Below are 23,246 nucleotides of genomic sequence, written 5' to 3' on the forward strand. Positions count from 1 at the left end.
ACATAATACGACCCGCTAGAATGAAGCCGAGGCGTCCTTCTTAGACCCTGGCAGAAGTGTTAATGCTGTAAGAACAAGTTCAGCAATTAATTTTTTATATATACGTTATTGTTTGCTAAGGACTATCAATCGTTTCGTTTTACTATATGTTTGTAATGGTCCTTTAAGTGCCAGCATCAATGATGGCGGTTGCTCTGTTGGTGTGTTACAAACGTCACTCTGTCGCCAAAGTAGCCACGTGATTTCAACAACACGAAGTTGGGCATAATGTGAGTATCGCAGACCCTACGGGGTCGCCGTTTCGTCGGATAGCGATCAGTTTCGCACAAAAAAAGAATTGCAGTTGGCTTATTCGCGGTTTTGTGGTTGTTGGAATATTAATTCCTTTAACGCATTACAGTAGCGTGTCTGGTGTTTTTATATGGCGTACCCGATTTCCCTCCGAAGTGTGTTATTCGGGAGTTATGTGTAAAGGTCTATGTGATCCAAGTATTGAACAGTGTTCTTATCGCCATAGCAACCGATGGAATGGTCCAATTAGCGGAAGCATTTCATTGATTGATATGTATGATGTATTCAGAGACGCCTATGGATGCCATCATATTCTAACCTGTGACTTCTATAACTGTCTTAGATGGTAGTGCGTTTGCCTGAGCTTCTGTTAAGCTGTCCTGCACTCTTGTCACCCTGCATTGGGAATGCTTTTTAAGTATATTCATATAAATTCTGCTAAAATCCTTATTGCAGCTGGTTTTCTGGCTGTCCCAAAGTCTATGGTTTCATAAAAAACAAACGTCACATATTTCTGAATATTGACTTCTACAAAAGGATACACAGATGCCGCTGACTGTCAGACGGAATAGGCTCTAAGGAAACGTCTGGATTCTTGGATGTGTAGAAACCCCCAGTAGTTTATTTTATTTCTGCCTAATTAGATCATTCTGAATCTCTAACTTTACTTAAGTGCGTCACCCGATCTTCTGTCCGCAATGGAGCATCCCGTTCAAGAGTGGCAAGACTGGGTCCATCAGAAGTGGTCACAACTTGACTCCTACGAGAAAGGGAAGTTTTCTTCAGTTTTGGACCTCGAGGAGTATTTCATGGCTTGTTGGTCACAGATCCAGTAAGTCACTTTTTACTGTACAGCAGCTACAATGTTTGTGTTTCAACTTGGCCGCGATGGTGTTCCGTGTATTCAGTTTCCACCCCTTAAGCAACATAAATCTCTTGTAAAGGTTGTGCAAGCCAGTAAATAATAGCATTCACTTGTATGGATCATATTGAAGGAAATCTAGAAGAGGATGATGTCCTCAGATATTGAAATTGGATCCATCAAACTCTAGAGTTGTTACGTTTAACATTCAATCCGCAGCTGGTAAGAATGGGTTTACAAATGGGGAAATGCCTCTTTAGGTATAGAGAGACCAACAGAAAGGGAATGCCAAACTAAAGTGTTAAAGTGTGGAGCTGGAGTCCGTTTAATAAAAAGTTGTGAGCGTACGTGGTACAACACCTACTTTTTATTTTCTCTTCACAGGCAAGCAGAAGAGGGCATTTTAGACAGGCTGTCCTGTGATCTAAGTGTGAGGAAAGACCCTTGTGCTGTACTTTTCTATAAGCAGGAGGGAAATAAGAGGTTTGGAAAAAAGCAGTACACGGCAGCAGCGGTTCTGTATTCAAAGGTACGTTCCTGGGAAATGCATTGAATCCCAATGACACAACATGCTTCATAAACGCCATCGGTCTGGATTACAAGGGCTGCGTAGGTTTTCAAAACCGAATTATGGGTATTATCCATGCGCCATTTATACCTGTGTATTATCCAGACTCCACCTAGTGAGTACCTTAAAGGTTTTTGTGCATAGGTGGCGCCTGGATAATATAGAAGTACCTGAATTATTTCCCATCTTTATATGAAATATACACGACCTCTAGTTCTGCACCAGCTGGAATTCAAAACCAATCACGCTCAGATAGCCAAAGGCGGCCGAGGGAGCCCCTTGGACTAAAGCTTCTTATAGCATCATGTTGGAATGCCTTTTCCCCAATGTCATTGATGTAGGACCATCATACAATGTCTTTTTCTACTTTCCTCTACATTATGAGAATGTTACTGACTTAAAAACATGAATGAAATCGTTGCTTTATAGTTCAGTTTAATCACTGGCTGGAGTTCACTAGAATTACCATGTAGGGGCCCTTCAATTATTTATATAGTAATGGCTTTATAAATGATACTACATTTTATCCTGGCACATGACCTGCTTATATAATATGTTCTTAGGCATTTAAGTTTTTTTCTTTTTTTGCAGGCTATCTCACATGCCAACCCTGGCACTGAAGACATGGCAGTATGCTATGCCAATCGATCAGCAGTTCTTCTTCACCTTTCTCTTTATTCTGTGAGTATTTTTTGTTTCTTCTGATTTTGTGGCTCTACAATGCCAAATGGGCCTAGATGGAGACATGGAGTCCGGAAGAATCCATTCTGCCTGCCTATTCCAGAGTTACTGGTGGTTTGGTGAGCACTGGGGCCATAAACTGTACTTCGCCTTTAATTCAACAAAAGTACTGTGGTAGCAGACATCATCTCAACCGTTAGAAGGAACAAGAAGCAAGTATCTGGAGGATACCTCTCAGAAGACCTTCTCCTGGGCTGAAGTACATCTCCAACTTCTCTGCTTTAAATGGGGAACTCATGTAATAGCTACAACTGAGATTAGTTAAGCTTCTTTTCCCTTTATTCAAGGGTCAAGCCATAGACAACTGACCAGACTTGGAACTTTTATCTGGCTTGGTGCTCCCTCCTTTTCATTTGGGTTTCCAGAGTTGACCAGAAAAAGTCGAATAAAGCTTCAGTAATAACGATCTCCAAGCATTGTTTGTTTCCACCAGGACAAAGCAGCTCTCACTAGGCTTCTAAATTTTGCCTTCCCGTTGTGTTTTTGGACTTTTCACAGATTCTGTAAACATTAACTGCAATCTGCACTCGTTTTAATGAGCAAGCGAAGTGCTTTGGATTTGAAAAGATGCCTAGATATGTACCTAGTATGTTTGGGGGACTAGAAAAATGTACAAGTTTACAGGCTGACCTTTTCAGGATCTAGATATGGTTTCCAGGGTTGTTAATCTCATTGGATTATTCAAACAATTTAAGAGGTTATGTTGCAGCTCACAAGGAACCACCTATCGGAGTTTGGTCACTTTTCTCCTCAGGCTGAATCTTGGAAGAAGCAGGCTGTTGATTCACATGACCAAATTTGTAAATCAAATCTTTATTATTGGTATGTATGGTAATGGTTGTGGATTCTTGATACTTTTACTCTTACCATTCTTTTAAGAAGAATAATAGGGTTGCTAACGGATAGCTCTGAGGTTGTTGTGGAACTGCAACTTGATGAATGAGGTATAGTTAGGAGGACTTAACATCTCCTGAAAGGCTGTCCTATGTACCCACCACCTTCTATGTGAAGTAAACCATATTTTACATTACATCAATGCCTCTAATCCTTCGGTTTTATACTTTGACCTCTAATCCCAACATTTCTCATCTAACATGCCTGTTTAGCTTCTGATCTAACTGTAGCTATACCCTGAAATAATTTTGTTCCTTTTGCAAGTTTTTTTGCTATATTGCCATAGGCTGTCCCAAAAAGTAAAAGGCGAGTCCACATGTGGACAATGTTGCTTTCAATGCATAGAGGTATACCAGCCTCAGCTCACTGTAGGGCATACAACCCTTGTCTTAGTCCTTTTTTTGTACATACAATCCTGGTGATTAGGTAGAGATGCAATGGTGATTTTCTAGGCCTGAACAGCCAACAGAGTGTGATTCTTTGTTATCAGTTTAACATTTGTTGTGATAAGTATGAATTAATTCCATTAAGAATTAAAACTATTCTTGTTTATTGGAGCAACCAAGTGACATTTAAGATCATTAATGCCAGTAATTGTCCTTAAATAAATAACTACAGAGCTAACAGGCTATTGTATGTAAGAGTAATTGGTCCCTTCCCACCATGGGCGAGGGTAGATGGTAAACTGCAGTTTAGTTTTTAATGCAAACAATTAGGCTTATCTGCAATGCTTTTGTTTCCCTCTGTCATGTAGGCATGTTTGGAGGACATTGAACGTGCAAAAGAGCATGGAATTCCTGAGCGAATAAGGAACAAAATTATTCATCGGCAGGCTGAATGTTTAGAAAGGCTGAGGCAATCGTCCTCCACCAAGTGTGATCAGCCCAATAGAGGACTCTGTACAGATGACCTGGTTGATAAACTGGACGAGCTGCAGCTTAACAGCAATCCACAGTTAACAAATTCTTCCAGTTCCCTAACGCTTCAGTTCAGCACTTCTAAAGGACGGCATTTAGTGGCTTCTCAAGACATTCAGCAGGGAGAGACCATGATCTGGGAAGATGCCTATGTAAGTGTGATTATTCCAGACAGGGATGCATTGAATAAGAATTCTAAGTGGGATATCACCATCACGAATTGTGATCTGTTCTGTCACCACTGCTTGCAAAGACTCGTAGCCTCCGTTCCTTGTCAGCATTGTAGTTTTGCTAAATATTGCAGTCATAAATGCTTGGACAATGCCTGGAAAAATTACCACTATGCCGAGTGCTCCTTGGGAGGAGTCCTCCTTGCACTGGGTGTCTTCTGCCAAACAGCGCTAAGAGCGGTCCTGGTGGCTGGTATCAGACAAGTTTCTAAGCACATACAAGACATTAAATCTGCAGGTTGTGGAACTCAAGACCAAACGGTCAAGGGTACAACTGATGGAAAGTACTGTAGCAACTATGAAGCTGTAGTTCATCTTCTGCCGCATGTAGAACAGCACAAAGAGGAGGTTAGACTTCTATGTGGATTCACAGCGGCAGCCTTATGCAAGAAGCTATGTGTTGACAAACTGAGAGAATCTCCAGAACTGCTTTTATATGGAAAACCAGTCACAACGGGAGTAGGTGCCAAGAATGACTTGTACCCAGAGCTGAAGGTTCTCGGACCTGCTATCTTTCGACATATTTTTCAACTTCAGTGCAATGCACAGGCTGTGACTGTTCTACATGAGGAATATGAGGGTAATGCTTTAAGGCTATATATCAATATTTTTTTTTCTTGTTTTGTTGACCTGTGTAATTTAAACGTGTCAGTCTTGATTTCTATCTAATGTATTGTATTTATTTTTTTTAAATTGGCAGTGTGGATGCTTTGCATGACTTGAACACAAATCTGGTCATTCTTATAAAAAAAGTAGATTTTTACAGTGTTTGGAAACAAGCTTAAGTACCCATTCTTATTTCTATAGTGATTTCTTTTATTATTAAGCCTTAGTAACTCCTGTAAGTCTTTGCCCTGTTTTTCACCTAGCACTGGATTCCTCCCCTGTGGAAAGAACAAGGAGCTCACGGCTTGCCACGGCACTGTATCCGGTTCTGAGCCTGCTTAATCATTCCTGCGACCCAAACACCAATGTGTCCTTCCGAGGCAGGTGCGCTGTAGTTCGAGCTAGCCGGCCAATCCGGAGAGGCGAGGAAGTGACTCACTGCTACGGTGAGAAACAAGCCTTGTTTTTATGTGTGTGGGTTGGTGGGAGAGTTTCTCACTCAAAGGAAATTAATCTTGAAATCAAAAATAGAATATAGCATTTATACCATGTTAAATTTGGTTATGCCTGTTTTTCTGCTTTTCTTTTGCCTATCAGGACCTCACAGTTTGCGTCTAGATGTAGGAGAACGTCAGAAGTTACTGAAAGCTCAGTATTTCTTCACCTGCCAATGTGAAGCTTGTATACGGGAGCTCTGTTCCATAGAAAAAAAATCCGATTTTTGCTGTGCGATTTGCCAATCCCTATTGAAGGTTAGTTTTTTTTTTCACTTTGCAACAAAGTTGTAGTGATGTGTGAACGTAACCAGCTTCCTTTTTCTTCAGGGACAAGAGGGGCTACAATGTCCTAATGCAACCTGCACCAATGGATCCATATCTCATCAGATCAAGAGGGATCACTTATTGGTCAGGCTGCAGCAGCTGGAGCATACCGTTCATATGGCAAGAGAACAGCTGCATAATAACCATATAGGTAACAAAGCACAGGTAGTGATCGTGAGGGTATTAGCACTTTTGTTTGCTGTTAATACAGGAGATTTGTGATGCTATGAATTTCCCTATAACGTGAAAAATAATGTTCTCATCTGAGTGACACTGAAACTCTAAATCTTTATAGGGTCCTCTTTTTTTCTTCTAGGGAATAGTAAAAGCTAAATAACCTTGCTTCATTCTCCCGGTTACACTGGAATACTGCTTTGTTCACTCTACCTTGTAGCTGCTGCTTTGTAATATGGGTGCCCAACCCATATTCTCCCTAGCCGTTTCATCAAAATTCCCATGATTAGTGTTTGATTATTATCCCACCACCTTTTAGAGGTTGGCTCTTGAACAATTGCATTAAATGAAAAAGGCAGTTAACACAACCAGATGTTGCTTAAGATTTCACTATTTTATCTGCAGATGTGGCCATAAAGATACTAAAGTCATGTTTGTCTGAAGCAACAAGTTTTCTTTCCCCATCTCATATGCTTCTTGGAGAGATTTTTGATCAGCTTGCTCAATGTGAAGCTACAAAAGGTACGCGTTGTTTCCGGTAACCGTTGCTGTGCAGCTGACGGAGCCAAAAAATTGTGAATCCCCATCTTGTGTGTTTTTGTCCTGCAGGTAACTGGAAATCGGCAGCACTGCACCTTCAAAAAAGTATTAAACTTGTCGAAAATCATTACGGCTCCTCCAGCCTGGAGGTTGGACACGAGCTCTTCAAGCTGGCACAGATCCTATTCAATGGGTAAGAGTAGCCAAACCTATAGTATGATATATTCAATTGTAAACGACTGCAGAAAATGGTTTGTATGATGTTTATTCCACTGTTCATCAATCATCAACCCTACTCTGCTTGGGAATTAATAAGCTAAAGGCTAAACAACATTTGGCATAAGTAATAGAATTCAGTTTCATTTGGTTCTTTTTTCCTCCTTATGTAGATGTGAAGTTGCTGATGCTATGACAACTATTCTGAAAGCTCAGCAAATTCTGTCCACAAACTATGGATCTGATCACTCTCTGGTGCAGGAGCTGCAACAAATGAGAACATGTCTATTACAGCTTCCTGCTTTCAGCGATTCATAGGGGATGTGACCGTATATAAAGGTGGAACAAGGACCGAGATGTCTACTGAGTTTCCAGTACAAATGAAGTTAACGTGTCTTTGTGTAAATAACAAAGCTTTGTCTGTACCTAATTAGATTGTCCAGGATGCTGGATATCTTAATAAACATCACATCTGTGGAGTTGAGTTATTTTCCTGATAGAGGCGAAAGCTGGGGACAAATCATTCCTGAGCAGCACATAAAACAGCTTTTATTAGATTGAATTGTTTTGGCTGATAGTGGAGAAATATCACAGCTTGATGCCTCATCCCTTCGAACAAATACCAGTAAAACAAACCAGCGGGACACTAAGGGAAAAGTCACATGCAGACAGTGACTTTATTTTATTCAATTTGGCATCAGTACCAATGACAAAGAGTAAAGGTAAAGCATTTGGAGAAGATGAGACCTATTTTCAGCACAGGGTAGAGAAGAATATCACATTGGTGAAAGCTCTAGCACCATTTCGTAAGCGTAGGACTCTTTGCTAATATCCGGTCACACTGTTTTATGCACCATTTAAGGTTTTGGGATTGAAAAGACTTTCTGCAGCATACACAACCCGGCAACTTTGGCATAGTTTTCTCAACTGGATATGGGCTTTTTGTCTCCTTTCTTAATGAGATGCTGCAGGTCTTATGCATGCATCGTATACAGAAAGTTAAAGTGGCCCATTTGCTTTAAAGCCAATTAAAGTGACTACTTCATTTGTGGTTTGTTTACTTTATAATACACCTTGAAATTTAGAAGGCAGAGGGGCCTGGCATGGTTATCTTGATGTGTTGGAGGGAAGACTAGATGTTTCAGAAGTCTTGGTGTGAAAACTTTAGCGGAATATTTCAAAACCTGACTGTTGAGAGAACTGAAATACATTGCAAAGCAATATGTTACAGTCCGGCAAGAGTCAAACATTAATTGAGGACTGCACTAGGCCGTTATTTACGAGCAAGTCCTTTTGGGTCCAAAACTTTTCCAATGAAGAGAAGAGCACCATTATCATCAGACCGGAGAACAAACAGGAAGGGGTGGTCCAAATGATATTCCAGAGTTGTGTGAGGACGAGATCTGGGGTCTACATTTGGTGCACTGTCTGCGCCATCTTCACCCAGCTCCATGGCAGCCTTGTGCACCACATGGGTTAGCTTTATTGCCTTGGAGGAGATCTTGCTGAAGTCAGGGGATGCAAAGAGGGGCTGAAGTTCTGAAACAAACATTAAGCATGAAACAAATTAGCCGTCTGATTTTCATCCAAACTGAAAAGGGCAGCAAACAAAAATTGTTCGGTTTTGGTCCATTTGCACAAATCCAATTGAGAAAGTGAAAAAGCAATGTTCTGCTCTGTTTTACTGGGTTCATTATTGTTATTGAGTTACTTTGAAGAATGGGACATGGCTTATATAGGGGGAAAAAACTCGTGCAAAGACTTACTCATTTCCTGCATTGTATTTCCAAGCTCTGCCTCATAATTCATCTTCAGTTTTGGAATACTGAGGGTTACGACGACAGGTTGTAGTGCCCGATCAATATCATGAACAAACTCAGACGTAAGACCCTCTTCAATCAAGGTGAGGTTCTGGGTGACCGTGAGGGGCAGGAAAAACATGATGCTGACCCCACCAGTAAGTGGCAGCTGGACAATCTGCAGTGAGAGAGATGTGCACATGGAAATGAATGTATCCTAATAGCATTAATATTTTTTCTTAATTAAATGTAAGTTAAAATGGTAGCAAAACTAAAGTATATATATATATATATATATATATATATATATATATATATATATGTGTGGACTTCTGTTACTTAGGAAAAAAGTTTGTGACATTGTGCAATGTTTATGGAAAGTCGCAGATCTCTTAATACTTTCACTCATTTATTTCACAAAAAGAACCAATTCATCAATCATCACTTTATATAGATAAATATCAATTAAAAAATGTAAGTACAGGTATCTTGTTCTAAATGAAATGCATGTTATCTTTGTCCATGACAATTACTTGAAACTCTGCCTTATAAATACATTTTTAAGTTGACCCCACAGCTCCTTATAGGTTTTTCGTAATGCAAATATTCTACAATATTCTATATTTTTTCACTACTTGGTACATCTTTCCCATACTGTATTAGTATTATAATTATTTTTTTTATAGAGTCCCAGCAGATTCTATAAGGCTATTAGAATGAGGTAGAATCCAATGTTAATAAAATAAAAATCAACAATATATTTGCTTGTATTTTTTGTATTATTTATATAATATATGGTGTACATTAATTAGTAGAATTCTATTTTATGTTGGTTAATGCTGTTTCTTTCTCAGACTTAGGACTATATTGTCTGGTAAATATTTTTCACATATTCTGGCAATTTAAAATAGCTGGAGTAATCCATATTGGTTATTTTTTCAGAGCTATATACAGAATAAAATCGGCTTTCTACAAGCATCGCTACCGAGTACATATTTTGGTAATGGCCTATAATAAGCAAGTACATATTGTACATTAAATGTGAATAAGACAGCATTTTCTTTCCTCAAAGCTGTGTGGTAGTATTCACAAAGGAACTAGTAGGGAATTGCTGATGTGGATGTTGTCAGTTCACAATGTACTGCCATGTTAATCAGTTAATGCAACCCTGGCAAAAAAAAAATATCAAGTGACACATTCCATGAGCAATAAAGTGACACTGGGAATCCAAGTACTTTTATTCAATTCAAAAAAGCACTGTTCCGACCATAAAGTCTAAAGGCAAAAAAAATGAAATGTGACAATTTTATTTGCAGAGAGTGCATGAAAGCACACAGCATACTACGCTTTAAAAATAATAAAAAGCTAGCAATTTGCGGCCTTGATAAAGCTTAACAAATATAAGCAGCGGTGTAGTAAATGGCTGGGCATGAATATGAAGAAAATGCCTCGAGTAAAAACCGAGGTTCGGGGTCGGAAGGCGAAATGGATTATAAAATGAAGCAACAGGCCCTATGTGCTATTAGTAGTTTGTGCCTGGAATCGCCAACATGCAGGTCTCCAGGTTCCGCATTGTATATAGGTATAAAAATTCTGTATGTAGTAGAGGTTGCTAAAGACCCCACCAGCACCAAAGCAAGGCAGACCAGCTTTAAACTATAGTTCTCGTTACCCATTTTTAAATACGTCCCATACTTTTTGTGCTAATGTCCTGGCATTTTCTGCTTACAAAGCAGCGTTAGATATTTTAAAGCTTATTTATATGTTTTTAAAAATGTGTTGGGCCCTAGTTGTCTTTGTGTATGAGAAAATGGAAGATTTAAAGAGGTCCTTAATATACTTTGCTTGCAACTGTTTATCCAAAGCTTTATATTTTATAATTTGAAGATTAGCCGGTTAGGTGGCCAGCCCGGACATAATACGTAATACTGAAATTGAGAATGGAAATGTCTCACCCTACAGTTGAAATCCGAGTCCAGGCCGTATCTCACAGGGAGGTTCTTGGCCGTCATCATTGGAATGGAGACGGAGTTCTGCTCATCTATGTGGAAATCACGCTGGACGGTTTCCCGAGGATTGAATTTGTATGCCCACTGACCTGTTTAAATTCAGAGATGAGATGTTATATATAATATATATATATATATATATATATATATATGCCTCCTGCGTTGCAGATATCCAGTCCCCTGTATACCAAAGAAAGAAGAAGGACTCATATTTAAAATGGACATTGGGGTCTACTTTGCATGGGGTCCAATGCTGTAAAACAGTTCCACCTCCCCAAGCCCGTCTCTACTCAAAGCCCCTGCAGCACTCCCACTGAAATCAATACACTTGCTTGCTGTTTGTGTGTATATATATATATATATATATATATATATATATATATATATTTCTTAATTTTTCATTGGTTTTGTTTTTTTGCATGGTTCCTTTATTTTTAGAATTATACTACAAAGTTCTCTGGTAGCTGTGAAATCCCTGACTTTTTAATAACTGTCCCAAACACACAATACTTTTATTTCTTTATGGACGTCAAGTAGACACTGTAAGAGCATATAAATAGTTATTAGTAAACTAATTAATGTCCATTAGACTTACCTTTGAAGTATGAAGCTCCAAGTAGGAGGATACTAACACCAGAAGGAATCTCCTTAAAAAATTTCACTACTTTTCTATCAGTCTGCTTTTGTACAAAATCGTTGGCTTCCTGGACATCTAATCGAGTGCTTCCTGTCAAAACTTTTGGCTTGTTACCGTAGAACTTTTCCATCTGAGTTACAAAACTCATCTGCATCCTGAGCCCTAATTACAGAATCAGAAATGTGTTGTCAATGTACTGTATATATAGTAAAATTGGCACAGATCATATCCAGCACATTAACCCCTTCACGACAAAGCTTGTACATGTACAGGCTCACAAAGCATTGTCTTTAATGGGTTTAAGAACAGCTTAATTGAACTGTTCCGCCAGTCTTATGATATCATGTGTACAGGGCCGGCCTTAGGGGTGTGCGACCTGTGCGACAGGGCGCTATGGTAGCAGGGGCGCCTGCCCGGGACTTCAATTAAAACATCGTTTTTTTGTTGTTGTTTTTTTTTAAACTTTATTTAACATTATTCATGTTAAATAAAGTTAAAAAAAACAAACAAACAATGCTTTTATCTATGTCCCGGGCAGGGGCGCCGAGCGGTTGCTCGTTAAGTTCTCAGCAACCGCTCGACGCCCCTCACTCTCCGTGACTCCGTCGCGGTGTCGGCATCTCATGTTGAGCGCCGGACTATTCCGGCGCACAACATGAAATGCCGGCACTGCGGCAGAGCGAGAAGACGGATGCCTCCCGCTCTCACCGCAGGACTCCGGCAACAAGGTAAGTGTAGTTTGAAGGGGCAGAGGGGGGGTGTAGTTTGAAGGGGCAGGGGGGGGGCAGTTTGAAGGGGCAGAGGGGGGGTAGGTAGTTTGAAGGGGCAGAGGGGGGGTAGTTTGAAGGGGCAGAGGGGAGGGGTAGTTTGAGGGGGGTAGTTTGAAGGGGCAGGGGGGGGTAGTTTGAGGGGGGTTAGTTTGAAGGGGCAGAGGGGGGGTAGTGAAGGGGGGGCGCCGGAGGAGTAGTCCGCACAGGGCGCCACAACGCCTAAGGCCGGCTCTGCATGTATATATTTTGGTGGGGCATGGTTAAGAGAAAGCTGCTGTTCCACTGAGGCAAAACATTAATTGCATACTCTAGCATGATCAGGAAATAAACTTAGGAGATGGTTAATTTTATCCTATTGTCTGAATGTTTAGTAATATAAAAATACAGTTTAGGAAGCTTTATTATTTGTACTGCAACCCCTTTCAGTGCCTGCCTTTGCGTCGCATGACAAGTTGGTCTCCCTTGCAGTACACGGTTTCTAAAAATTGTTAAATTCAGCAGGGAAGGTGGAACAGCACCTTTAACTCAATGAATCTACTAGCTGAAAAAAGGGTTATGGGCGTTTTAGTTCATCAATACCTTGGGGCAGCAGTTTATATCAGACACGAAATGGATATGCCCAGCCACACGCTATGAAAGCATATAGACGTGACATGCAGCCCTGCATATCGAGCCGTCGGCCATCATCAGGTGGCTGCCGGCCTTAAAGTGCCAAGGCATCACCAGTCCGGCGCTAATACTGCAATAACATGTAATTATGTAATAATTACTGCATTCAAACTCCTGCACTGTTAGAGAATATCTTACTTCTTTCTAGCACAACTCGGAATGTGCTTTTAAATCCTTTGTCAGCGGAGTGGAAGCTTGCCAGTAGCTCCTTGTATGTGGCATGTAATTCAGGGTCACTGAGAAGGTCATAATAGAGGGTACGATGAATCAATGACTCTGTCCTCTGCCCACCTCCTGTGAATACCGAATGAAACACAATATCATAACATTGCCTTTATATAGGAAAAAAAAGGGGTCAACATCCAACGGTATAATTTTAGGCCCTCTAGGTTATTTATTATAAGGTGTTCTGGTGCAAAGTTTAAAAAGTGAGCTTATCACTATGACTACTGGAAATTGTAAACCTAAATAACAAAGTTATAATAATAATAATAATAACAACACAAGTGATGAATGTTTTTTAGTGATGGATTGGTTTATGGTTTTACATTATATGTAAGGGTTTCACTTAGGTTACACAATGAAATCTATTTAATATGTAGACAGCTGCATTTCTAGGATCACGTAGACGTGTTTTTGCGTTACTCCTATATTTATAAAACTCACCCAGAGAAATACCGGACAGAGCACTGGCAATAGTTAGTGGTGACATGAAAATGTTGCTAGTCGGAAACTTGTTCACTTGTGCACGATAAAGGTCATATCCGAAATTTGATGCTGATGAAGCAAGCCTGTTAACAGGGCTCTTGTAAAAGGGATCTTCTTCTTCCTCTACTGGGGTAGTGGGAACCTGTTACATTTTAGATTGATGGTTATTAAAATCCCATGAACCCTACAGCAAAACATATTTATTCTTCAATCTGGTATGTTAATTTACAGCCAAAAGAAACTTTCAGACAGAAGGATAGGGTTTTCATAAGAAGTTATATCATTAAGCTTTTTAATTGAGCTATAAACATAGTCCATTTCCCTATTACACCTTTTCTAATGTTAGGTCTAGATCTATGTTCATGTCTTTTGGTCTCTCTGTGGAATACTGCCATGGGATAGAATGGAGGGGTAAATTTTCCTGGCTGTTCTATCCTAACCTCCTATTAGGTCATTAATCTGATTTTTTTCACTTGTTCCAATAAGCGCTTCTGCAATTAGACAGGAAAAGGATTTGTGATGAAAATGTGATTTAGTGTCCCATAGTGTTATGAACCTCCTTGGGTCTTGCACGTTCCTCGTTCCTCATCTCTACCTTAATTTTCAGTACCATTGCTCACTTTTGCCTCTGTCTGTGCCCTGGTACTTACGTTTACTGGCCTACTTTAAATCTTTGATATTATCTAACTCTTACAGCGTGTGGTTCCTGTCTTTGGCAACAAGCCTTCACCCAAGATATTTCTTTAGTATCGGTTATAATACTGTCTAGAGGCAGTGTTGTCATAACATTATACAATTCTGTGAATTTATTATTAGTACCAAAGCTGCGGGTCTTCAATACAGCTTAAGCTCTTCACAATGACCTTTTGTAAATTCACTCATCATGTCTCACATTAGCGCTCCCATGCGAGACTCTCTCATGAAAATAAATTTGTAGCGTGCACTTAGATGATGGAATTACCTAGGAGGATCATGATGCTTTCACTATTTGTTCCTAAATTGTACACAGCAAGTTGCTTTAGATTTGCTTACATATTTTCATCAAATCACCTTTGATGATTTTTTCCCCAAATAATCCATATTATTCCATTTATTTTATTGTTTCCTATAAAGAACACCATCATGAAGAAGAGTTGGAGTCCATTCAATGTAATTCATGTAATTAACACAATTATTATGTCCTATTCCTCTGGCTTCTGGGTCAAGTTAATAAAATGCTAATTAACCCACAAAACTTATCAACTTATCAAAATTATCACATTTTATTGCATGTGCGAATTTTTGCTATTCACTTAATGATATCTGTGATTGTTTACAATGCGGAGAAGCAAAATATTTATAGTGAGTTTCTCACCTCCTCTGCAGCATCTTGAGAACTGGTAAAGGAGAAGATTGTTCCAACGAGGAGGAATACCAAGAATATCTGCATTGTATGTGCTGTAAAAAAAAAATGAGACACATTCAAAACTATTAAAACTATATCAAAGGCTAAGGATCACTTTACAACATATCCTGCTCTTTGGGCCCATGCATTGATGAGCTGCAAGTAACTATAAGGGGGGGGGGGGCGGTGCGACTCCTGTGACCTCTTGTTCCTGTCTCCTCGTACCGGTTCAAAATTCTTTAGAAAGGGCCCTTCTGACCTGGACCGCACTCGCGTGTAATTGTGTGTGTAAGCATGTATGTATGTGTAAGTGGGGTGAGATGGAGTGTGTGTTAGTGAGTATGAATGAATGTCATTTGTGTAAGCTTGATTACATGAGTGTATGTTAGAAGGAGGGGCGGGGACAAAGAAGGCACAGCCAAGTTGTTTTGGGGCAATGCTGGCACAGACCAGCTGTTAAAGTTGGGGGCCCCAGGACAATTTATTATTATTATTATTTATTATTATTATTATTATTATATTATTATTATTTATTATTTTTTATTTATTATTTATTGTTTTATATATCACCATCAAATTCCGTAGCGCTGTACAACGTTTCTAGTTACACCCCTGTTAGGTTGAATACCATATAATCTGCCTCCATGAGCTTTGCATCTAGAGAATGAGCACATTTAGATTTAAAGGTGACTAACAATTTAACCAATCAACCATCTCTCTGCAGTCTATTCCATTTTCTTTGTTTTTGGAAATGAGGAACGATGGTGAAGTGTTGCTCTCTGTTGTATGAGAAGCACTGCAATTATCTGACGTCACTCTTTTCATTGCTAATAGACTCGTCCATCTAAAAGGTTAGAATGCCAGTTGAGTGCATTCTAAGCACAACTGAGTGCAATGTGAGATGGTGAGTGTCTGCTTCCAAAAGATATCAGCATGCGCACCGATGCCCAGTGGTAATAAGGGTGCAGCCACTGGGGAAGTAAATGAACGGTGCTTTTAAATCAACAATGTTTATTTTACTAAAATAAACGGGCAGAATCACTGACTGTCCAATCATATTGTTAAAATAGCTTTATTCCTTAAAAAATGGCCACAACGATATCTACAGTATCTCCAAGCAGTACGCTTTGTACGATAGTCTGATTACAAACCATAAGTAACACGAGGACCAGAACTGGATTTAGCTCAGCACCATAAAACTACAGTCCTCACGGCCCACAAATAGGCCGGGTAGTCTATATATTCTTCCCTACCAACAAGTTACTTCATGGTTTGTTTGTTTTTTTGGTGGGGGGGGTTAACAGAGATGCATGTGCTCAAGCTGAGATGTCCAAAAATGACGGCCCATTTGTGGCCCTTTAGAACTGGAGTCGCACAGCTCTGAACTTTCGTAGAATTAATATACACATAATGCTGATGAGCTGCATTATGTACTAATGACACGGACATTTATTGTTTCTGGGGAAATGAAAATGCCAGTGACCCATATTCATCCTTCATGGTCTGTTTCCTCCCTGTGAAATCAACTTATTTATGTTTATCATGTGCCTGACATCAAATAACATCAGATCTATTAATTGCATGCTGCTGTCCGCTATAATTTCGCACGACATAATGGATTGATTGCTCTGCCAAGTTTGCCAAGAACAAAGCCAAAGAAAAAAATGCAACCGGGTCCCAGAAGCTTTTCTTTTACAATATGTTTTATGGCAGACACCGTATGGCGTATATGTACCGTAATACACAAATACTGCTAACAATCCACTATGGAACACACATATATGGATATATATGAGCTGTGCCCATCCCAGGGGCTTTCCTACACTAATACTGAAGGCTGAGCCCATGCTAAGTTTCAACAAGACTGTAAAAGCTCTACCATAGAAATGCATGGACTTCATATTTACTTCCAACAAATAATATGTAAGCCACAAAATACTTTATCCACACTATTTATTTACCCCATAAACACATTGAAATCTTTGTCAACCTGACATATTCTAGATATTCATCTCTTTAGCCACCCAATAGCAAATTCATACTTCCTTGTCCAATAAATTATGATACAGCACTGTGGATTATAAGGCTGTTAAATACAGTATCATTAATAATTTCTATGGTATTATAATTGAGCCATCTTGAGCTTCCTAATTTAAGGTTAGTTATTCAAGGTTAGTTATGCTATCAATGGTATGAAGTAGTCGCAAGGTGCTACATGGCAAAGGCATTTAACATGCTTTTTGTTTTATTTGGGTTGTGTAATGGTTTTTTGGGAGGTTGACTCATCTTGAGAGGCTGGTTGACCTTTGGGAGCCACCATAAAAAAAATCCTACTAAACCTTAGTATTGTTATCTGTGGCCTAACGTTGAGTAGAGTTTTAAAATATCATTCAGTATTTTTCATTTTAGATTGAACTCCATATCAAGAGCAACTGGCGGTGGTTCATTGAATAATGGCTTCCCAAGCATCTAACCATTTAAAGGCTTAATGGAGCCGGTCTGTTTTTACAGTGGAATAGCTGTAGTCCATAATTAGTGTAGTAAGAATGTAAGTGTAATAAGAATTAAAAACAAAACAGAGAGGCTTTTTATAAGGATGATGGAAAAGGGGTTGCATACAGGAGTGAAAATGTGTGGCTATCAGGCTTCCATGTCCCATTACCCTTTTCAGAACCATGGAGAGCAGCCAGAATAAGCTGACTAGCCATAGCAATAAAGAGCGAGCCTTCTGGCACTAATTATACGCATAGCGACTATAGAAGACTATATTGTAGGACAGGAAACTCCAAATACAACTATACCTAGAAAGCTTTAGGAGCGTATACATATTTCATTGGATCAAGTCTTTGAATATCACAATAATTAATCAACTTTACCATGATAACTGCTTTACTGCGGTCATTTTTAATAGACATAAGGACTTGCAAAGGATTTTAATCGTGCGTTTCTGGGAAGACAATAACAATTTTATATATTCAGTAACCCTATGGCTGTAACACCCGTGGGTAAGCGTTCTGTGTAGCAATCATACCTAGTTAGAGTGCCAGGTAAGGAGAACGTAGAACCAACACTTCTGAGTAAAGTAATGTTTGGCTGTAGAATACTGACCTTCAGAGACCCTCACTGTACAACAGGAACAATTAATTCTATTATATACGTTCTAACCTTTACAATTTGTAGCTGGGTTAAAGATGATCCAAAACAAGAAATCAACTAACTGACCCAGTTGGATCCTGACCACTGTAACAGTAACTTATTCTGGACTATGCAGACTAGACCTAAAGCAGCAGGTCAACAAAAGCTCTCCATCATAACACTAGGGGGCAGAGCGCTTCTTGGGAGATTTGACCCTCCAGTGTGGGCCAGTTACAAGGCAGATGACTGATCTCCTCAACCGGTCCATTTACACCATGGATGTTATATCCAGGTGTTTAGTAGTCGGATATGAGGATATGTTTTGGGGAAACATTTAATGGATCTCCATCTTTAACATAAGTAATAGAAAGAATCCACTTATTTATTTGGAACAAAATGACATTACAGAGATTTAAATTTGTCTCACTTTCATTGGTTTCATTCTTCAAGGGGCCTTGACAAGCTTATTATAAACAATCTGTGTATATGGTAGCGACTCTTCTGATATAGGTCTAAAATTTTCATAAAAAGTCTTGGTAAAAATCTCTCCGAGCCACACTTCTAACTACACCCCAGTTATGTCAAGACACATGAAAGTCCCATAAATTACATTATGCTTGTCATAGCAATCAAAAAAAATTGTGATATGTAGATTTTATGTGTGATTAACCCTTTAAATTACAAAATACTTTGCTAAGATGATATTAAAGCTAATGTTTCCCTATAGATAATGGCACTGATATATGCATAAGAATCCATTCAGTTCTGTGCAGCTTAGCGTGAGATTGTGCTACTCGCATAGAGGTTTCAGAATACGGTTGCGCATGCTTGACATGCCCATCCTCCATGCTGGGATCCCGACATCAATTGCCAGACACCTTGTGTTCTTATAATTCATCATGTTTACATGCAGCTCACATACCTTATAATCGTATATTCTAGACCTATGCAAATTTCCTTTTTATCAGTGGGGCTCATTAAAAACTGCGATGCTTTCATAGGTGATTTATAAATCCACCCTGAGTGCTGTTTTGCAATTTACTTTTCCCCTGTGGAGCACACACTACCATTAAAGTTCCTCACATTCTAGTTAACTATTGTGGTGTCTGTTCATTGCTGGGGCAATAAATTCCACCATTCTTTACAATGAATGTACAGGTCATTAACCCTCTCGGGAAATACCTGCTTTGGATTATCCATGGTAGAAATAAGTCTTCCGGCTGCTTTTGTAATGTTCCTGACTTGTATTGGCTTTCCATTACGGGTCACTGAGCAAAATTCAAATGCATTTGAAAACTAAACCGGGAGGAAAATCCTAATAAACGCACAGATGGTGTGTGTGTGGCTTCAACTTTCACAACCTCAATACATCTCTGTGTTTGGGACTGGGGTTTGAATGAAAGATGATTTCATCTTCTTGTCCAAAAAGTCTCCTTCTCATGCCTCCAGCTGTTATTTTGTTTTAATCTCGCTCATGCATTAAAATGTCTCCCCTGCTTCCTCTGACCTTTTCTTGTGTCCATAAAATAATCTGCTTGAGAGAGGACATGGGGCCGCCTTCGGATAGAAAGCTATTTTATGATCTTATTCTTAGGAGAATCGTTCTTGGACATTTATCATTTCATTTTCAGAGCTGTGGTCAATTTGGATTTGCTTAAACTCGTTGCGCAAATCCAACACAGATGAGCTCGGAAACTTTTTGTTTGTTTAGGATTAAAATAAAAGAGAAGAACTTTAGAAGGATGAGGTTACTTTTACCATCAAATGCCTTAAATGAAAAACACATGGATTCTTTTCTTTAATCCACATTTTATGTTTTTATTTGCCAAATAATCACTATATAGTTGTGAGTAATGTATCTCCCTCTGGGTGAGTCACTCTATTCTGACACTTTATCTAATTGATTTTTTTGATATTTTAGATTGACAAAAGCTAGACAAGAACAATTAGTAATGAAATTGACCGCAAGTATACCAAACTACAAGTATAACACTAGCATTTGGCTATTTAAAATGGATTATGAATTCTATATGCCGCTCACCAGTCTTTGGCAAGTGTAGCCCAGTATTATGTCACTTTTCCCAAATCCTACATTCTACAGTTCTATACATTGAATACATTTGAGTAATATTGTTTACGGAATAAAATAAGCAATAGATCAATGTTAAAAAGATGCATTATGTGTAAATCATGAGAGAAGCTACTCTATCTTATCTCATGATATGAGAGAAGCTAAAGTAGCTTCATATTATGAGGTTATATGAGAGAAGCTACATAGTATAAGGATCTGGATGATTATTCCTCACCATTATGTTATCTCTGTCCAGTTATTAATTTGCTGATTGTTGTTGATTGGTTCAGGCTGCCTTAGTAAGGTGGACAGGAAACACTCACTTTTATATGTCGATCTGATTGGCTTTATGACCCAAAAAACATGAAAACTAAAATATATATATTTTTTTTAAATTCAGGTCCACTTTAATGGCACAACACTTTAATATAGAACAGAAATCTTGAAATCTCTGGATTACGTATGTTTCCTTTCTGTGCATCGAATATGGTATCAGAGAGATGGCCAAACCGCACAGGAAAGGCAGTCCACAGTTTCTTTGGAATATGACATCGTTTCAAGTCTTTTCCACTACAGAAGTGCAAGTTAAGGGAAATCATTTTGCTGATTCCACAAAAAACATGTCAGAGAGTTGAAACTATTTCTGTGATAATGAAAGACTTGTCAGGCACAGATCTGCAATGCTAGTGGGGAGATAGTATTACATTTAATCACATATTTCTCTGCTGCTGCCAGAACATAATTTGCCACAAGACAAATCTTTTTTTCGTGTCTGAGAAAACTAGTCTAATCTGGAACCTCTGGTTCACCCCAGTTCAATTTGTAGACATCAAAGTGTTCCAGACCAGGGACCCATCGAGTGCAAAAGGGCCATATGTGAAGTGTCTGTCATCTGTCCTAAGTTAAAAAGTAAAAATACAGATAAAATGCACACTTTTGTGTAGGAAAAGAGAAAAATATGGTGAAAAGAAAAAATACGTGTTATGTCTTTTCCCTACAAGCAGTGGAAGGAAGTTCCATTGGAAGTTACTGAGCAGGAAGTTCTACATGGATACACATCTAGTGTGCAAAGAATATCTGCTTCCCCCACCAGCTTAATGTTTAGGATATATTACACTCAAAATACTTAAGCATTTACCATAAAATATTGAGTACACATCAATCTTTATATATTCCTATGTAATTTAGGACTACCATTGCAGGAAAACTTTACACAGTATCCTACTTTTTTGTACATGACGGATGTACTTTATAAGTGTCCTAAAAGAAAAATTATTATTATTATACTTGATATGTTATAGTTGTTGCATTGTTGTGAATTGCTGTATAATTATTAATTATTTTGAAGTGTTTTGTGAACTGTTATGAAACTTGCATTCTAATCACAGTTTTCTATTAAAGAGGCGCAATGATGATTTAATTAATTATCCTTTCTAACTAGAAGAATATAAGTGAAACAAAATGTGCTATAGTCCTACACTACATTGCCATGCACCATTAAAATGTGTTTATTAAAGCACAAGCCAATATTTTTTCCTACCAGCTCTTAACTCATTATAATATCTTAATTGAAAATAGGTGATCTGGGTATCTGAGCACAAAGTAGGGCTTGCAAGGGTTTGGCTAGGTCAGGGGTAGGCAATCTTCGGCTCTCCTGATGCTGTGGACTACATCTCCCATAATGCTCTTATAGTCATAATGCTGGCAAAGCATCAAGGGAAATGTAGTTCACAACATCTGGAGAGCCGAAGATTGCCTACCCCTGGTCTAGGTTATTGGGTCACTACATGAAGCATATCTGAATGCTTTATAGTGATTCTCCATATAGATGGGTTCAATCCTTTTCTGCGCCTCTTTATAGTTTTTTTTTTTCGATTCAAAATTTTTTATTGACAGCCAGGCCCATCATGTGACAGAACAAATAGAAATAAAGCATAGTGAAACAAGGACTGCATCCCGGCGTCTTTTTCGTTTTTTTGTTTTCAATGGAGATATAAATGCAGCATGAAACATGTGAAAACAAAATGCGACAGAAACAAGACCAGAATCAGAGGTCCAAAGGGGCCTTGCGCCCCAGAATGGTCAAGAGAGTATAGGTGGAGAGCATATGCCCCGACGGGCGAACATAGTTGACCTACTAGCAATTCTGGAAATACAAAGCGGAACATACAGAAATTTTTTTGTTTTTTTAGAAAAAAAACAAAAAACGAGGCGGTACGGGCAGAAACCACCAAAGAAACTGAGACCTCAATAAGGAAAAAGGAGACCCATGGGCAGAGATCCCATGTAACAGTAGGTAAAGCCGCCCAGAGGCGAGCAGTATAATAGGGGTGCCGCAGTTGTCTGGGAAGCACACAGCGGGGGCGGGGGCAGAATGACCTTATAATATGAACCTTCCACCCTCAGAACAGGAGAGACATGAGAGATGACATGAGAGAGAGAGAGAGACAGAGGAAAGAAAAAGAGAAAAAAAAAAACAAAACAAAAAAAAAAAACAAAAACAAAAAAAAAACAAAAGGGTAAAGTTATAGATACATATAAATGGGTCCGAAGAGCCGCGGAGGTAGATCACAAAGCGGCCATCCTACCCGTAGAGCCATCGGCGTACGCAGAAGACATCCAGGGGGTCCACACCATCAAAAAACGCTCAGAAGTGTCATGTATGTATGCGGTGAGTTTTTCCATGTGCATAATATGCCAAATTTTGGCCAGAAGCTGTGAGTGGGATGGGATGCATGTATTCCAGTTTTTAGCAAGGGAGAGTCGCGCCGCAGCACAGATTCTATGAATAAGCCGGTGAGTATGCGAGAGGAATTGAGGATTAGGGTGATGCTTATTAAGCAGGGCCGTCAAAGGGCACAGATCCACCCGAGTACCAATGATCTCACTAAGAAGATCGAAGATCCATGTCCACACATCCACAACCAGGGGACACGTCCACCACATGTGGAATCTTTATAGTTTTTTTATTGTTTTATTAGAGTGCCGCTTGGTTGAGAAAGTAGAGTACATAGATACTTTAATAATACACATGCACCCCACTCGTCAGCCTCTAACCCACTTTATTAGTTGTAAAAATGCACATATTCCAAGAAAACTATCACATAATCCTAATTCTAGATCACTGGATGTAGTCCTTGGCAATAATAATCCAAAAACCTTCTAATTAAGTGAAAATACCATATATGAAATAATAGCAAAGTA

General features: G+C 39.1%; 2 protein-coding genes across 2 annotated transcripts; one reads left to right on the plus strand and one right to left on the minus strand.

Annotated features, from left to right (window-relative positions):
- The first annotated feature begins 989 nt into the window (after nt 1–989).
- On the plus strand, nt 990–7,178 carry LOC149286135 (protein-lysine N-methyltransferase SMYD4-like). Its single transcript, XM_089494443.1, has 9 exons — nt 990–1,123; nt 1,538–1,682; nt 2,313–2,402; nt 4,111–5,083; nt 5,373–5,591; nt 5,707–5,790; nt 6,510–6,626; nt 6,714–6,837; nt 7,034–7,178. Exons 1-9 carry the CDS (start codon nt 990–992, stop codon nt 7,176–7,178), a joined length of 2,031 nt encoding a protein of 676 aa, XP_089350569.1.
- A 955-nt stretch (nt 7,179–8,133) lies between these two features.
- LOC149286136 (pigment epithelium-derived factor-like) lies at nt 8,134–14,881 on the minus strand. The gene is made up of 7 exons (XM_089494444.1): nt 14,807–14,881; nt 13,411–13,594; nt 12,883–13,038; nt 11,264–11,467; nt 10,615–10,757; nt 8,627–8,837; nt 8,134–8,399 (listed from the first exon to the last, which is right to left on the minus strand). The coding sequence occupies exons 1-7, from the start codon at nt 14,879–14,881 to the stop codon at nt 8,134–8,136; spliced, it is 1,239 nt and encodes a 412-aa protein (XP_089350570.1).
- Nucleotides 14,882–23,246: the final 8,365 nt, after the last annotated feature.

Source organism: Sceloporus occidentalis, unplaced genomic scaffold, assembly GCF_023333645.1.
Source record: "Sceloporus occidentalis isolate IW3139 unplaced genomic scaffold, rSceOcc1.0.p SCAF_72, whole genome shotgun sequence".
Taxonomy (NCBI): domain Eukaryota; kingdom Metazoa; phylum Chordata; class Lepidosauria; order Squamata; family Phrynosomatidae; genus Sceloporus; species Sceloporus occidentalis.

Bases quoted from the DNA above. Each gene is read 5' to 3' on its own strand.
- LOC149286136 (XM_089494444.1), bottom strand. From the start codon at position 14,881: ATGCAGATATTCTTGGTATTCCTCCTCGTTGGAACAATCTTCTCCTTT. The intron at 11,468-12,882 runs GTAAGATATTCT...TTCTGTAATTAG, and splicing joins CCGAGTTGTGCTAGAAAGAA to GGCTCAGGATGCAGATGAGT. The intron at 8,838-10,614 runs GTGAGACATTTC...CTCTCACTGCAG, and splicing joins ACTCGGATTTCAACTGTAGG to ATTGTCCAGCTGCCACTTAC.
- LOC149286135 (XM_089494443.1), top strand. From the start codon at position 990: ATGGAGCATCCCGTTCAAGAGTGGCAAGACTGGGTCCATCAGAAGTGG. The intron at 1,124-1,537 runs GTAAGTCACTTT...TTCTCTTCACAG, and splicing joins GCTTGTTGGTCACAGATCCA to GCAAGCAGAAGAGGGCATTT. The intron at 1,683-2,312 runs GTACGTTCCTGG...CTTTTTTTGCAG, and splicing joins CAGCGGTTCTGTATTCAAAG to GCTATCTCACATGCCAACCC.